Raw genomic sequence first — 18,487 nt, forward strand, 5'->3', positions numbered from 1 at the left:
TGCAAATAATCAGAGTACCCTCACTGCTTGATCTGCTGGGAGTAGAGAATGATCAGATTACTTTGCTAGCTCCTTGTTTCCAGAAGTTACTGATGTCATAAAATCGTGGCCAAAAAAACAGATTCCCACCCTCTAAACCTAAACCTACAAGTTTACAGAGAAGTATGTGTTCTAATGAGGCAGTTATATTTAGATTTTTTTCCACAAAGTTTTCTAAAATTCAGGCACTGACTATTATATATCAATTCTATTTAGCTGACTGAAGTAATACCTATAGTTTTGTAATTTCATGCTTTTTAGGTAGGAAGTCATTCTAAGAGAAAGACTTTTAGGACTCAAAATGTCAGCATCAAAAGTGAGTATAAAAAGGCAATATTCAGTTCTCTGTATTTTTTATATTTGTTCCATTTAAAAATCTAGCCTATATATATAAGATACAAAGTATCAAGGGTTCTTTGTAATGCAAAGATAAACATTCAAATAAATGCAAACTTATTTTTTGAGATAATACAAAGTAACATCGTTAAAATAGCCTGTTTCATAAATTAAAACATTAATAGTATGAAACATAATCAGAAGTTGTTAAACTTACCATATGTAAAAGCTCTCCTAAAAGGATGGTAGCTCTAACTGAGATATGGTCATCGCTGTTTGTTATCACCTCAACCAAACCCTTTGAAAATAAGAAGAAAATATCATAGTTGCAAAATATTATATATGAATACAATTATGCATCATATATGTTTGTTGCTCTGAAAGAATTCTGTTAGAGAAAATAAAATAAATAAAATAAGGTTTATAACTCTTACCTCTAAAAGCCCATTACGAATAAATGCTGATAGTATCAGTGCCAAATAATTATCCATGAGGTCTGGCCTGGAAATAAGCACGGCACAGAAAAATTTAAATATTGTTCCATACACTACAAAATTTAACATAAAAATAGTAATTGTAATAAATGTGAACTATTTCTATATCTAAAGTCTACCTGGATCTGGCACGATGAGGAAGAATAGTTTTTGCCTCAGCTGCTACAAAACCATCTGAAAGCCTCCAACTGTCTTGGAATCTACCTGGATCTAAAATAGTTAAATTTAGATAGTTAGAAGAAAATAATATACCAATGAAACACTTCAAATAACCATCAGCTAAGCAGGCTACAGATAATTTTCTTAAACGTTCGTTAAAAAAAAAAAAAAGAGGGCTTCCCTGGTGGCGCAGTGGTTGAGAGTCCGCCTGCCAATGCAGGGGACACAGGTTCGTGCCCCGGTCCGGGAAGATCCCACATGCCGCAGAGCGGCTGGGCCCGTGAGCCATGGCCGCTGAGCCTGAGCGTCTGGAGCCTGTGCTCCGCAACAGGAGAGGCCACAACAGTGAGAGGCCCGCGTAACGCAAAAAAAAAAAAAAAACAGACTCAAGAAGGCATACAGAAAAAAACGATTTATGTAAATGAACACAGATTTAACTTCCTTCACTGAGGGACTCAGAGTCATTTGGGCTAAAATAAAATAAGAATCAAATAATCCACTGTGAGAATCACATAAGGTTTCTTATTAACTCCTCTCTTCCTTTCTTAGTCCATCCTTCTATTAATTTCACTGCTCGTTTCAGAAGCTAGGGTGATGGAGAAGAAATTTATCTGAGATTTTATTTTTATATTGATTTCAGGCCACAAATAGGCAGTAAGAAAATGATATTTAGTTCAGTATTTTTCCTTTGAGGAACTCTGTCTCCATTAGATAATCCATTTAAAAAATTACAATATATGAGTAGTGAATGCACTTCAATACTTACCTACACTGAGCAGTGCTTCTATGAACTCTTCAGTCACAACAGGTAGAGGAAGACGAAATATATCATAAAGCACTTCAAGGAGACCTCGCTGCAAGTACAAATAAATACAGTTCGTTTGTTTTTATGGAATAAATCTTTGTTTGCAATTTTTTAAATGTCCTATTCACAGATTAAAAAATCGATAAAAACAGAACTACTGTATTTTAGAAAACTACCATTATCAGGCCTATATTACAGAAGAGATAACTACTGAATGCTTACTACATATACATGATGTAATCTTGTCAATAAATCTTTTATTATCCCCACTGTACACATGAAGAAATACATTTAAAGGTTAAAAATAATTTGCCCAAGGTCATGGAGCTATAAATAATAAAAAAAGGAGTCAAACCTCGGTCGGCCAGACTCAAAGGACCATGTTCTTTCACCATTTGCTGAGTAAGAAGTCAACTGAATTGGAACCTTTCCATCTATAATTACATCCTTCCATGGTCTAAATGCTTTTATTTTTAGTTCACATTTTAAGCAAGGCACCTCTAGCTAATATTTACTACTAATAATAAGAAACAAAGGGGCAAATTTTGTCCCTTTGAACAAAATTAAAACAAAAACATTAAAGAGGAAAAGGAAGAACCACATGAAGAGTTCATTTTTTTCCTCTAATTTCAATTTGTTTTAGTTGTTTAATACAATTCCTATACACTAATAACTTAGGACTATGTCTAAAAGAAGGATATAAATACCCCAATTTTAATCAGAACCACTACTCATAACATATAAAAACACAAGTTAGAAGGCATAAGTTGCATAAATACTATATTTACTTTTTAAGTATATTTTTCTATATTGCTTGAACCTTTTACAATGAGAATGCCCCTGTGTATTATTTGCACTTTTTATTGAATAAAGCATAATTAATTTCACATTTTTAATCTAATTTTAATACAGCCCTAGTTCCTAACAACAGCAGTGTTTCAAATGATTCATATTATATTCTTAGGGTTCAACTAAGTAGTAAATATTTATTCATGTATTTTTAAAATGCTCTGTGATACAGATTAACAATTCATGAGGAAAAAGCATTACCTGAAATAAATTTTTTCCAATTAATTTCCTCCACTAAAACTCCATGAATGAAATAATCATAACTTTTACCTACCCTTATTTCCATATTTGGAATGCAAAGGACTCCAATTAGAGACTGAATCCCAGAATTTCCAGGCTTACATAAATTAATAATACCTAAAAAAGATAAAGAAAAAAAAATAACTGATTTGAATTTCAAAAAAATTTTCTATAGTAATGTATCCATAATACAAAATGTGACATTTTTCCATGCTAAATTACACTATTACATTATTTGATTATCATAATTGATAGTATATTTCAAACATTCTCTGAATTTGCCAACTAATTAGAGCATATCAATAATTTTATCCTTTAAATTACTTCTTCTATTTGTTTCATACCCAAAAAGTTTTCATGAATCTGACTGCCTATTATTCCCATTTGCTGATGAGTGATTCTCAGGGATATTGGAGAGAATAAGACAATGTCTTGTTTATTTAACACTTTCTCAACCTAAACTGATAAACTTTGCTTGGCATTTGCCTTTTAAAAGTTTAAGTCTAAAACTTAACGAATGCACAGACGAGTATAACCAACAGTCTTCAAATAAACTGAATGGATCAAAATATTAAGTGAGAGAATTTACTCAAACAATTTTAAACATATTAACACCATGTCACAAAAGAAGATATGTATCAGTAAGTAGCCAATAAACACAAAAGTGTTCAATATCATTAGTCACTGGGGAAATGCAAATTACAGTCAAAATAAGATACTGTCACACACCCACTAGAGTGGCTGAAATTAAAAACTGGTAACACCAGATGCTGGCAAGGATGTAGAGCAACTGGAACTCACATACCTACATGATAGGAGTATAAAATAGTGCTTCAGTATTTTGAGAAAAAGTCTTGCAGTTTCTCATACAACTAAACATGTATCGGGACTTCCCTGGTGGTGCAGTGGTTAAGAATCCGCCTGCCAATGCAGGGGACAGGGGTTCGAGCTCTGGTATGGGAAGATCCCACATGCTGTGGATCAACTAAGCCCGTGCGCCACAACTACTGAGCCTGTGTTCTAAAGCCCGCAACACAACTACTGAGCTCACGTGCCACAACTACTGAGCCCACGTGCCACAACTACTGAAGCCCACGCACCCTAGAGCCTGCGTCACAACTACTGAAGCCTGAGCACTGCAACTACTAAGTCTGCGTGCTGCAACTAATGAAGCCCATGCACCTAGAGCCTGTGCCCTGCAACAAGAGAAGCCACTGCAATGAGAAGCCCGCGCACTGCAAAGAAGAGTAGCCCCTGCTCGCCACAACTAGAGAAAGCCCGCGTGTAGCAACGAAGACCCAACACAGCCAAAAAACCCCCATATATCCACCCTGTGACTCAGCAATTCTATTTGGTATTTACCCAAAAGGAAACAAAGCTTATATCTGAAAAAAAATTTTACAATGCTGCTCATAGTAGCTCTATTTAGAACAATCAAAACTGGAAACAGGGGCTTCCCTGGTGGCGCAGTTGTTGAGAGTCCGCCTGCCGATGCAGGGGACACGGCTTCGTGCCCCGGTCCGGGAAGATCCCACATGCCACGGAGCAGCTGGGCCCATGAGCCATGCCCGCTGAGCCTGCACGTCCAGAGCCTGTGCTCCGCAATGGGAGAGGCCACAACAGTGAGAGGCCCGTGTACCGCAAAAAAAAAAAACAAAAAACAAAAAACAAAAAACAAAAAACTGGAAACAGGTCAGGTATTCACTAACAGGAGGAAGGCTAAAAACAGTGATATATTTACCCAGTGGAATACTACTCAGCAATAAAAAGGAACATATTATTGATATATACAACATGAATCAGTAGCATTATGCTGAGTGAAATCAGAATCATTAAGTTGAGTGAAAAAAGCCTACACACAAAAGTATACATATACTATGATTCCACTTAAATGAAGTTTCAGAACAGGCAAAAATGATTTGTGATAAAAAATAAACAGAGCAGTGGTTGCTTCTTACAGGAGTGGGGTCAGGGATTAACTAGGAAGGGACATGAGAGAACTTTCTGCGATGATGGTAATGTTCTACATCCTAAAAAGAGTTTGGATACACAGGTATAAGCATTTGTCAAAACTCATCAAATTGCAGACTCAAGATTTGTGCATTTCACTGTAAGGGGTAAATTTTACCTCAAAGTGCCCCCCCCAAATAACCTCAGAAACAAACAAAAATAACCAAATAAGAACCCTAAACAAATAGTGAACTTTAGGTAATAATGTGCATGCTGGAGTGTTTAGGAATCAGAACTTAATTTTGCAACTTCTTTAAAATGCATTAGAATAACATGAGGACTGATGAATTCTCAGAGGACTATGCAGATGGGTAGATATGTAATAAAGCAAATAGAGCAAAATCTAAGTGGTAGGAGTATATGGTGTTCACTGTATAATTTTTCTGTATAGTTGAAATTTTTGATAATAAAATGTTAGGGAAAACATTTTTTAAAGGTAAAGGAAAACATTTTTAAAAAGTCATATAGGATTCTGAAGTTCCGTTACTTCTACTTAAGCACATGTACTTATATCTATGAATAATATGTATCTTCTCTTTGCACTTAGGTTCAAATTAAAACATAATAGACAGACTTACTTAAAATACCAAAATAGTGTTTCTCAAACTTTGATGTCTGACAGTAAATTGAGAGATTATAGATTAAGATACAATAATCTGCAATCATAGTCTGCACTAATAGGGAAAACAGGCTTCTGCAACTCAAGAAGAAACTGTGTTCTAAAAGTTCATTTTTCAGTCAGTTTTTTGGATTTTGAAATATATGATAGAAATAACATTACAAACATACAAAAGCTCATTTAACCCAAACACAGTATCACAGAATCTAATACTATTTAGGAAATTATTTTTGTGAGAAAATGTTTTCAGAATTCTAACTTGAATAATATTCCAGTTCTTACTTCAATAGAAGGGAAGAACACTCTGACCTTTTAAGTTTCTAATGATGGATCAGTGCATTAAAGGACTCTAGGACAAACTGAAGCACAGCAGAAAAACGTTTAAGAGAAACAAGAGACTGGCAGAGATTAGAGGTACAGTGACTGGAGAGCAGAGTCTACAGTAGGGAGAATGAAAAGACAGTAGCTAGGCTGTACTGGTGGTCAGAGTTGGATAGAATTCATTCTTGGGGGGAAGAAAGAAACTTTAACGGCAAGGAAGATGAAGAATGGTGAAGGACGGTAGCTGTAGCTACAGAAAATAAAGTTATACGTGATTTCTAAGGCAAGGGCACTGACGGTTAACCCTGGCAGGAGGACTGTGTTGGTTTTCTATGTCGAAAGAGTGTGTGGAGGCTAGTAAAGTATAAAAAACGATGTGTGATGGTTGAGCCCTCATAGAATCCTAGGTTGTCCATGAGGATAAGGGGAAAAAGGCAGTCATGAGGTATAGCAAGGTTGGGATTTTTACCAAAATGTGAGAGGCCAGAGGAAGTCCTTGTACATATATTGGCTAGGGCTGGGATAGTCATTTTTATGGAAAAGATGTTAACTGGTTACTTAAGTTTTCAGAAATGTTCAAGTAAATTTTCCTGTTCTATTTATTGCTATACTCCTTTGTATGCTATCCCTTAAATTATTCTGCAAAGTCAAGAAGGAAAAGGTTGGCTTCCCTTGTGGTGAAGTGGTTAAGAATCCACCTGCCAAAGCAGGGGACACGGGTTCGAGCCCTGGTCTGGGAAGATCTCCCACGCTGCGTAGCAACTAAGCCCATGCACCACAACTACTGAGCCTGCGCTCTACAAGCCACAACTACTGAGCCCACGTGCCACAACTACTGAGGCTTGGGCGCCTAGAGCCCGTGCTCTGCAACAAAAGAAGCCACCACAATGAGAAGCCCGTGCACTACAACAAAGAGTAGCCCCTGCTCGCCACAACTAGAGAAAACCTGCATGCAGCAACGAAGACAATGCAGCCAAAAATTAAATAATAAAATTTTTTTTTAAAAAAGAAGAGGTAATCATTAATACAAAATAACACATTTAGTGCTGGTATTATTTTAAGAAAAATGTTTGCTTTTTATTCCATGGAAAGGTAAAACATGTATAATCCCTCTTTTCAAGAAATATTGGACTACTAGGCAATAGAAATAAAAGAAAAAATATGGTTTTCTCCGGGTATATGCCCAGGAATGAGATTGCTGGGTCATATGGTAGTTCTATTTTTAGTTTTTTAAGGAACCTCCATACCATTCTCCACAGTGGCTGTACCAATTTACATTCCCACCAACAGTGCAAGAGGGTTCCCTTTCCTCCACACCCTCTCTAGCCTTTATTATTTGTAGACTTTTTTTTTTTTTATTTTATTTATTTTTTTATTTATTTATTTTTGGCTGCGTTGGGTCTTCATTGCTGCGCGCGGGCCTTCTCTGGTGGCGGTGCAAGGGCTTCTCATCGCGGTGGCCTCTCTAGTTGCAGAGCACTGGCTCCAGGTGCGTGGGCTTCAGGAGTCGTGGCTTGCGGGCTCTAGAGCACAGGCTCAGTAGCCGTGGCGCACGGGCTCAGTTGCTCCACGGCATGTGGGATCCTCCTGGACCAGGGCCCAAACCCACGTCCCCTGCACTGGCAGGCGGACTCCTAGCCACTGCGCCACCAGGGAAGCCCTATTTGTAGACTTTTTAATGAGGGCTATTCTGATCGGTGTGAGGTGATACCTCACTGTAGTTCTGATTTGCATTTCTCCAATAATTAGTGATACTGAGCATCTTTTCATGTGCTTTTTGGTCATCTGTATGCCTTCTTTGGAGAAATGTCTATTTAGATCTTTTGCCCATTTTCTGATTGGGTTATCTGGTTTTCTGATACTTAACTGCATGAGCTGTTTATACATTTTGGAGATTAATCCCTTGTCGTTTGCTTCATTTGCAAATATCTTCCCCCATTCTGAGGATTGTCTTTTTGTTTTGTTTATGGTTTCCTTTGCTGTGCACTTTTAAGTTTAATTAGATCGCATTTATTTTTGTTTTTATTTTCATTACTCTAGGAGGTGGATCAAAAAAGATCTTGCTGTGATTTATGTCAAAGAGTGTTCTGCCTATGTTTTCCTCTAAGAGTTTTATAGTGTCCAGCATTACATTTAAGTCTTTAATCCATTTGGAGTTTATTTTTGTGTATGGTGTTAGGGAGTGTTCTAATTTCATTCTTTTACATGTAGCTGTCCAGTTTTCCCAGCACCACTTATTGAAGAGACTGTCTTGTCTCCACTGTATAGTCTTGCCTCCTTTGTCATAGATTAATTGACCATAGGTGAGTGGGTTTATTTCTGGGCTTTCTATCCTGTTCCACTGATCTATATTTCTGTTTTTATGCCAGTCCCATACTGTTTTGATAACTGTAGCTTTGTAGTACAGTCTGAAGTCAGGGAGCCTGACTCCTCCAGCTCCATTTTTCTTTCTCAAGATTGCTTTGGCTATTCGGGTCTTTTATGTTTTCATATGGATTTTGTGTTCTAGTTACATGAAAAATGTCATTGGTAATCTGATAGGGATTGCACTGAATCTGTAGATTGCTTTGGGGAGTATAGTTATTTTCACAATATTGATTCTTCCAATCCAAGAACATGGTATATCTTCCCATCTGTTTGTGTCGTCTTTGATTTCTTTCATCAATATCTTACAGTTTTCTGAGTACAGGTCTTTTGCCTCTTTAGGTAGGTTTATTCTTAGGTATTTTATTCTTTATGTTGCGATGGTAAATGGGATTGTTTCCTTAATTTCTCTTTCTGATCTTTCATTGTTAGTGTAAAGGAATGCACCCCAATGCTCACTGCAGCACTATTTCCAATAGTCAGAACATGGAAGCAACCTAAATGTCCAACAACAGAGGAATGGATAAAGAAAACATGGTACATATATACAGTGGAATATTACCGGCAATAAAAAAAGAACAAAGTAATGCCATTTGCAGCAACAGAGATCCAGAGATTATCATACTGAGTGAAGTAAGTCAGACACAGAAAGACAAATATATGATATCGCTTATATGTGGAATCTAGAAAAAAAAGGGGGGTTACAAATGAACTTACAAAAACAGAAGTACAGTCATGGATGTAGGAAACAAACTTACGGTTGCAAGGGGATAAGAGTGGGGGAGGGATAAACCGGGAGATTGGGACTGACATATACACACAACTACCTATAAAATACATAACTAATAATAATCTGCCATATAGCACAGGGAATTCTACTCAATACTCTGTAATTGCCTACATGGGAAAAGAATCTAAAAAAAAAAAAAAGGGCTTCCCTGGTGGCGCAGTGGTTGAGAGTCCGCCTGCCGATGCAGGGGACACGGGTTCGTGCCCCGGTCTAGGAAGATCCCACATGCCGCGGAGCAGCTGGGCCCGTGAGCCATGGCCGCTGAGCCTGTGCGTCCGGAGCCTGTGCTCCGCAATGGGAGAGGCCACAACAGTGAGAGGCCCGTGTACCGCAAAAAAAAAAAAAGTGGATATATGTATAGCTGATTCACTTTGCTGTACACCTGAAACTAATGCAATACTGTAAATCAACTATTCTCCAATAAAAATTTTAAAAAAAGAAAAAAAAGGAAAGCAAAAATAAACAAATGGGACCTAATGAAACTTATAAGCTTTTGCACAGCAAAGGAAAACCATAAACAAAATGAAAAGACAACCTATGGAGTGGGAGAAAATATTTGCAAATTAGGCAACCAACAAGGGATTAATTTCTAAAATATACAAACAGCTCATACAATTCATAACAAAAAAACAAGCAACCCAATCAAAAAATGGACAGAAGACCTAAATAGACATTTCTCCCAAGAAGGCATACAGATAGCCAATAGGCACATGAAAAGATGTTCAACATCACTAATTATTAGAGAAATGCAAATCAAAACTACAATGAGTTATCACCCCACACCAGTCAGAATGGCCATCATTAAAAAGTCTACAAATAATAAATGCTGGAGAGGTTGTGGAGAAAGAGGAACCCTCCTACACTGTTTGTGGGAATGTAAATTGGTGCAGCCCTTATGGAAAACAGTATGGAGGTTTTTTGAAAAACTAAAAATAGTTACCACATGATCCTGCAATCCCATGCCTGGGTATATAACCAGAGAAAACTCTAATTTGAAAAGATACATGCAGACTCTCATACAGAGTGAAGTCAGTCAGAAAGAGAAAAACAAACATTGTATATTAATGCATATATGTGGAATCTAGAAAAATGGTATAGATGAACCAGTCTGCAAGGCAGAAACAGAGACCCAGATGTAGAGAACAAACGTACGGATACCAAGGGGGTAAAAGTGGGGTGGGGAGGGGATGAATTGCAAGAGGGACTGACATATATACACTAATATGTATAAAATAGATAACTAATAAGAACCTGCTATATAAAAAAATAAAATAAAATTCAAAAAAAAGAAAACATGAAAATAAATAAATTTAAATAAATAAATAAAAGATGTATGCACCCCAATGTTCACTGAAGCACTATTTACAATAGCCAGGACATGGAAGCAATCTAAATGTCCATCAACAGATGAATGGATAAAGATGTGAGATACACACACACACACACACACACACACACACAATGAAATATTACTCAGCCATAAAAAAGAATGAAATAATGCCATATGCAGCAACATGATGGACCTAGAGATTATCATCATACTAAGTGAAGTAAGTCAGACAGAAAGACAAATACCATACAATATCACTTATATGTGGAATCTAAAATATGATACAAATGGACTTATTTGTGAAACAGAAACAGACTCACAGACAGGGAAAACAAACGTATGGTTACCAAAGGGGAAAGGGAGTGGGGGAGTGATAAATTAGGAGTTTGGGATTTACAGATACACACTACTATATATAAAATAAACAACAAGGTCCTACTGTATAGTACAGGGAACTATATTCAACATCCTGTAATAAACCATAATGAAAAAGAATGTAATTTGGGATTACTAATGGCCTATCTTGCTTATTTGGTATTTATGACATTCTACATTACATTTTTAGGAACAAACTTTAGTTACATATTCAACTAACACTCTTAAAAATTTTTTTTGGTATAGATCTTATTTAAGTTTATTTTAATGCCCAGGTTATCATTAGCATATTGACTTACAAATGGTCAATTTTAAGACTTGTGTACAAACCCCTCTTGGTTCTAATGATAACATATAAAGAAAGACTAGGTTAACATCTAAAGCAGATGCTACAATAATAATTTAACATTTGAAAAAATAGCCAAGCTTTTCTTATTGGATGTTATAAAGCAGCACAGAGGAACTTACCTGCCCATGACCGGAATGTTGCTATGATTCCCATTTTACTTGCTAGAAACCTTGCTTCTCTGTCTTCTCTGTTGGGTGAGGTGGGGGGAGGGGGGGGGGGTCAAAGAAATTAAATGTTAAAATAAAAAGTGAGTTTTTCCTACCACTGTATCAGAATAAGAGCTATCATTACTTAACATTTAAATATTTACATAGGAAATTCAACAATATATTAAAAGAAAATAAAGATCAGATCTACCTCAAAGCAAATTACCCAATTATGTACTGATCACGCGTCCCCCCATTTAAAATTCACAACATCTTTTAAAACAAATTATAAATTCCGCTTTCCCACTGAGTTCTACTTTTCCTGCTCTTTCTGAAAACTATTCTTAGGTAGCTCATTAACACCTTTAATTGAGCATTAGAGATAACACCAGCCTGCTTAATAAGCATCTCTGTCAAAATACTGCCCCTTAGCAAAGAAAATTACCACATAAACCTCTTACTTTTACCACATGTATTCTCTTTACTTCAAAAATCTTGTCCCAAATTTATTTGAGCATTTCTACCAAGCAAGCTCAACAACTCAGATATTCATCGAGGTATTACTAAATAACTAGATATTATTATTGATCCATTTCTAAGCTCATTCAGGTTGTTGGCAGAATTCACTTCCTTGGTGTTATACAACTGAGGTTTCTGTTTTCTTTCTGTCAGCTGGGGCCTACTACCAGCTACTTTCTTCTTTTATAACTGGTATCCAATCATCTCACTTGTTCCCTTCTACGTAATAGTTTATGACAATTAATTAACCAACAGTATTACTTACATTGTTAAACATATTCCATATATGGTCTACGGCCAGTTTTAATACTTAATAGCAACCTTGTACTCTTTATTTATGCCACCTCAACCATCTCTACCCTGTAAACAGTCCATTTTTTTTTCTGTGCCATCTTTTTTACTTCCCTAATGTTAAAGTTCTTAACAGTTGTGAGAATACAGAAATCCAGAGAACTGGGAAAGAAAAAAACAGAAGGGATAAAGAACAATGACAGAAAATCAAATTAAAGAATGGTAAGCAAGCAGATAGTTTACAAAAGAGAAATGAAAGTTAAAAACATCCCCCACACATACAAACCAACCACACTAAGCTCTGTGGTACTAATCAACATGACACTATAACAGAAACTAAAATGGGGAGGGGGGTTGGTGGAAGAAATGAGAATCAGACAACTGTGTGATTAAGCTTTTGGTGCTCCTTCTCTTAAAAATGTTTGTGACATACTTATACTGATTGCCTGGTAATCCAATCTCTAACCTATTTGATAAATTAGTAGTATTGTAAAAAAAAAAAAAAAAAAAAAAAAACCACCCATTTCCTTATTCCCTAGCTATAATGTACTCATGCTCCAGAAACTGCCCATACTCCAGAAACTTAAGGAAAGCAAAGTATTGAACCACACAGAAAAGAAAGGATTTTGGTGGAATGTACTCCCCCCTCCTCAACTCTAAAAAATATCCAGGTTTGTCTCTTGCTTATTCTGGTAGGCAGAATTCTAAAAATGCCCCTATCCTCTCAAGATTCTAGGTCTTAATCCCTGGATCCCTGTGAATATGATATCATTGCCATGACTGTGATTATGTTTATGTTATATAGCCCGGCAGACCTTAAGATAGGGAGATCAACTGGTAGGCTTGATCGAACTGGAGAGCTTTCTCTAGCTGGAGGCAGAAGAAAAAGGTCAGAGAGATTCAAAGCACAAAGATTCAAGGAATTCCTGCTGTGTTTGAAGATGGAGAGTACCATGTGCCAGGAAAAGAGGGTGGCCATTAGAAGCTGAGAGTAGGCCCCAGTTGACAGTCAGCAAGAAAACAGGAACTTCAGTTGTACAATAGCAAGGAAGTGAATTCTGCCAACAATCTGAGTGAGCCTAGAAATAAATGGCTTCTTCACCAGAACTTCCAGATAAGAACTATGCCAGACCTCTGACCTACTGAACTGTGAACTAATAAACTGATGTTATTTTAAGCTGCTATATTTGTAGTCATTTGTCATGCAGCAATAGAAAATGCATACATTCTTCATCAATAAAGAGCATGCCCAAGTGTGATAGGAGAAGCCAAGAAAGGGGCTTAAGAATCCCAATTCATAACTTAGTTAGCAAGAATAAGGTCTGAGAAGTCTTAAACAGAGAACGACTATTCTAATTTCTTAGCTCAGGTCATGATATGTTAACATGCAATGAGTCCACAGTGACGGAGGCGATTAAAGATATGAAACCACTATTTTTAATTCAGGAGAAAAATGAAAAACAACAAAAATCTGCCCATTTCACAATGTTCCCAAACTTAGTGAGGAATTTTTAAAACATACTATCTCTCAAAATAAGTGTGTCTACAATCCAACAATCCTACTATGCTACACCTGATAGCATATTTATTGGAACTGTGTCAGCGGCAAAATCTTCACAGACAAGTTCATTATTTGATCCATAAATCAATTTAAATATAGTTATTCCAGAATACCTAGTGAACATGTTCATTTCTCTCCAGAAAAATTGAAAATTATCCTGCCTCATTTCTAGAAAATAATCTTTATCTCCTCTTACTTCCCTATGAACCTTACTCTCAAAATTCTACACAGTATATTTTTCTGCTTACTCAATTTAGGCCACTCTTCATTCTACTCACAATTAATTCTTTTAGTCTCTCAATGTAATTGCGCTAAAAACATGTACAATAGAAAAATTATTAAAGATCTAGGTTTCTACTCCTACCTATCTTACATTTTTTAAAATAAGAAACTAATTCCAAGTCTTTAAATTTCCCGATGCTTACTTTTAATTTTTTAAACCATAGCTAATTATGAGAGAACTATAACTCCATGAAATAGGAAATTTACTTAAACTCATTTTTCTCTGGCTCTACGTACAATCAGGCAAATCTAAACGTTTTAACAGTAACACGCATGGTACTTACTTAAGCTGTCCTTCAGCTGTATCTGGACTATGTCTGTAGTGAAAATCAGTATAGGGTGCTAAAATTCGCTAATAAAAAGAAAAGGCAAAAAAAGAAGAAGAAAAAGAGTCCTTATTATAAAATGTATTCTTCCTGTAACAAGCTAAAATTAATTCCACTTCTCTGTATCTCTAACTGGGTACACTGCTTGAGAGACTTATTTCTTCAAACTCATCATCAAGGAATATATTTGAGTGATTTTTTTAAATGTACAAACTGAATTTCTAAACTGACGTTTAACATACATATTAAGCAGTGCACAAATCATGAATGTGAGGTTTGATGGATTTTTCTCAAACTAAGCACGTTCCCTATAATCCTCAAAGCCTCCTTATTTTCCCCTTCATTCTCACCACAGGACTACTATCCTGATTTCTAACACTATGACTTGTTTTGCATATTTTTGAACATTATTTAATTATTTTTACTTTATAAATTATGTTCATTTTGTTACTAGTATAAGGAAATCCAAATTATTTTTGTGTATTGTCCTTGTATATAGCAACCCAGTTAGGCTCACTCATTTTAGAACTTAAACCACTGTATCTCATTTACCAACCCCCCTGGCCCAGCCTTGTGCTGACTGCATTACTGTGGCCTGAATTTTAATTTTAAAATGATTTAAAATACCTAAGACATTACAAATATTGTTTTAGACAATCAGTAGTCTTTTATATTTTGTCATGTGTACGTTTTTTGCCACGCTTCATTCCTTCCTGCATTTCCTCATTTGTCTCGGATCATTTTCCTTTTAAGGATTCACTTTAACCTTCCTCTGAGTCTGTCTCATTTTTTTTTTATTATCTTTATTGGAGTATAATTGCTTTACAATGGTGTGTTAGTTTCTGCTTTATAACAAAGTGAATCAGTTATACATACACATATGTTCCCATATCTATTCCCTCTTGCGTGTCCCTCCCTGCCACCCCTCTAGGTGGTCACAAAGCACCGAGTTGATCTCCCTGTGCTATGCGGCTGCTTCCCACTAGCTTTCTATTTTACGTTTGGTAGTGTATATATATCCATGCCACTCTCTCACTTTGTCACAGCTTACCCTTCCCACTCCCCATATCCTCTAGTCCGTTCTCCAGTAGGTCTGCGTCTTTATTCCTGTCTTACCCCTAGGTTCTTCATGACATTTTTTTTGCTTAAATTCCATATATATGTGTTAGCATATGGGATTTGTCTTTCTCTTTCTGACTTACTTTGCTCTGTATAACAAACTCTAGGTCTATCCAACTCATTACAAATAGCTCAATTTTGTTTCTTTTCATGGCTGAGTAATATTCCATTGTATATATGTGCCACATCTTCTTTATCCATTCATCCAATGATGGACACTTAGGTTGTTTCCATCTCCTGGCTATTGTAAATAGAGCTGCAATGAACATCTTGGTACATGAATCTTTTTGAATTATGGTTTTCTCAGGGTATATGCCCAGCAGTGGGATTCCTGGGTAATATAGTAGTTCTATTTGTAGTTTTTTAAGGAACCTCCATACTGTTCTCTATAGTGGCTGTACAAATTCACATTCCCACCAGCAGCGCAAGAGTGTTCCCTTTTCTCCACACCCTCTCCAGCATTTATTGTTTCTAGATTTTTTGCATTCTGACTGGTGTGAGATGATATCTCATTGTGGTTTTGATTTGCATTTCTCTAATGATTAATGATGTTGAGCATTCTTTCATGTGTTTGTTGGCAGTCTGTATATCTTCTTTGGAGAAATGTCTATTTAGGTCTCCTGCCCATTTTTGGATTGGGTTGTTTGGTTTTTTTGTTACTGAGCTGCATGAGCTGCTTGCAAATTTGGAGATTAATCCTTTGTCAGTTGCTTCATTTGCAAATATTTTCTCCTGTTCTGAGGGTTGTCTTTTGGTATTGTTTATGGTTTCCTTTGCTGTGCAAAAGCTTTTAAGTTTCATTAGGTCCCATTTGTTTATTTTTGGTTTTATTTCCATTTCTCTAGGAGGTGGATCAAAAAGGATGTTGCTGTGATTTATGTCATAGAGTGTTCTGCCTATGTTTTCCTCTAAGAGTTTGATAGCTTCTAGCCTTACATTTAGGTCTTTAAACCATTTTGAGCTTATTTTTGCATATGGTGTTAGGGAGTGATCTTATCTCATACTTTTACATGTACCTGTCCAGTTTTCCCAGCACCACTTATTGAAGAGGCTGTCCTTTCTCCACTGTACATTCCTGCCTCCCTTTATCAAAGATAAGGTGACCATATGTGCGTGGGTTTATCTCTGGGCTTTCTATCCTGTTCCATTGATCTATATTTCTGTTTTTGTGCCAGTACCATTATGTCTTCATTCCTGTAGCTTTGTAGTATAGTCTGAAGTCAGGGAGCCTGATTCCTCAAGCTCTGTTTTTCGTTCTCAAGATTGCTTTGGCTATTCGGAATCTTTTGTGTTTCCATACAAGCTGTGAAATTTATTTTTCTACTTCTGTGAAAAATGCCAGTGGTAGTTTGATAGGGATTGCATTGAATCTGTAGATTGCTTTGGGTAGTAGAGTCATTTTCACAATGTTGACTCTTCCAATCCAAGAACATGGTATATCTCTACATCTATTTGTATCATCTTTAATTTCTTTCATCAGTGTCTTATAATTTTCTGCATACAGGTCGTTTGTCTCCTTAGGTAGGTTTATTCCTAGATATTTTATTCTTTTTGTTGCAATGGTAAATGGGAGTGTTTTCTTGATTTCACTTTCAGATTTTCATCATTAGTGTATAGGAATGCAAGTGATTCCTGTGCATTAATTTTGTATCCTGCTACTTTACCAAATTCATTGATTAGCTCTAGTAGTTTTCTGGTAGCATCTTTAGGATTCTCTATGTATAGTATCATGTCATCTGCAAACAGTGACAGCTTTACTTCTTCTTTTCCGATTTGGATTCCTTTCATTTCCTTTTCTTCTCTGATTGCTGTGGCTAAAACTTCCAAAACTATGTTGAATAGGAGTGGTGAGAGTGGGCAACCTTGTCTTGTTCCTGTTCTTAGTGGAAATGCTTTCAGTTTTTCACCATTGAGGACAATATTGGCTGTGGGTTTGTCATATACTGCCTTTATTATGTTGAGGAAAGTTCCCTCTATGTCTACTTTCTGCAGGGATTTTATCATAAATGGGTGTTGAATTTTGTCGAAAGCTTCCCCTGCATCTACTGAGAAGATCATATGGTTTTTTTCCTTCAATTTGTTAATATGGTGTATCACAGTGATTGACTTGCATATATTGAAGAATCCTTGCATTCCTGGAATAAACCCCACTTGATCGTGGTGTATGATCCTTTTAATGTGCTGTTGGATTCTGTTTGCTAGTATTTTGTTGAGGATCTTTGCATCTATGTTCATCAGTGATATTGGTCTGTAGTTTTCTTTGTCACATCCTTGTCTGGTTTTCGTATCAGGGTAATGGTGGCCTCGTAGAATGAGATTGGGAGTGTTCCTCCCTCTGCTATATTTTGGAAGATTTTGAGAAGGATAGGTGTTAACTCTTCTTTAAATATTTGATAGAATTCGCCTGGGAAGGCTTCTAGGCCTGGGCTTTTGTTTGTTGGAAAATTTTTAATCACACTTTCAATTTCAGTGCTTGTGATTGGTCTGTTCATATTTTCTATTTCTTCCTGATTCAGTATTGGTACGTTGTGCATTTCTAAGAATTTGTCCATTTCTTCCAGGTTGTCCATTTTATTGGCATAGAGTTGCTTATAGTAATCTCTCATGATCTTTTGTATTTCTGCAGTGTCAGCTGTTACTTCTCCTTTTTCATTTCTAATTCTATTGATTTGACTCTTCTCCCTTTTTTTCTTGATGAGTCTGGCTAATAATCAATTTTGTTTATCTTCTCAAAGAACCAGTTTTTAGTTTTATTGATCTTAGCTATCGTTTCCTTCATTTCTTTTTCATTCATTTCTGATCTGATCTTTACGATTTCTTTCCTTCTGCTAACTTTGGGGTATTTTTGTTCTTCCGTCTCTAATTGCTTAGGTGCAAGGTTAGGTTGTATATTCGGGATGTTTCGGAAGGGAGGATTGTATTGCTATAAACTTCCCTCTTAAAACTGCTTTTGCTGCACCCCATAGGTTTTGGGTTGTCGTGTCTCCATTGCCATTTGTTTCTAAGTATTTTTTAATTTCCTCTTTGATTTCTTCAGTGATCACTTCGTTATTAAGTAGTGTATTATTTAGCCTCCATGTGTTTGTACTTTTTACAGATCTTTTCCTGTAAATGATATCTAGTTTCATAGTGCTGTGGTCAGAAAAGATACTTGATACAATTT

At 36.3% G+C, this 18,487-nt stretch overlaps 1 protein-coding gene across 3 annotated transcripts in view; it reads right to left on the minus strand.

Moving 5' to 3' along the window:
* The window catches only part of RICTOR (RPTOR independent companion of MTOR complex 2), a 91,519-nt gene that overhangs the window by 34,707 nt on the left and 38,325 nt on the right, over window positions 1–18,487 (minus strand). For 2 of the 3 annotated variants that reach the window (XM_065873395.1, XM_065873394.1), the window contains exons 7-13: window positions 14,164–14,231; window positions 11,200–11,267; window positions 2,957–3,039; window positions 1,795–1,882; window positions 989–1,079; window positions 810–876; window positions 593–673 (exon numbers count right to left, since the gene is read on the minus strand). In XM_065873395.1, the coding sequence (XP_065729467.1) occupies window positions 593–673; window positions 810–876; window positions 989–1,079; window positions 1,795–1,882; window positions 2,957–3,039; window positions 11,200–11,267; window positions 14,164–14,231 (546 nt within the window). Of the gene's footprint in view, window positions 1–592; window positions 674–809; window positions 877–988; window positions 1,080–1,794; window positions 1,883–2,956; window positions 3,040–11,199; window positions 11,268–14,163; window positions 14,232–18,487 lie in introns of those variants that run through there. The other variant, XM_065873396.1, reaches the window with a different exon arrangement.

The sequence above is a fragment of the Phocoena phocoena genome, chromosome 3 (assembly GCF_963924675.1).
Source record: "Phocoena phocoena chromosome 3, mPhoPho1.1, whole genome shotgun sequence".
Taxonomy (NCBI): domain Eukaryota; kingdom Metazoa; phylum Chordata; class Mammalia; order Artiodactyla; family Phocoenidae; genus Phocoena; species Phocoena phocoena.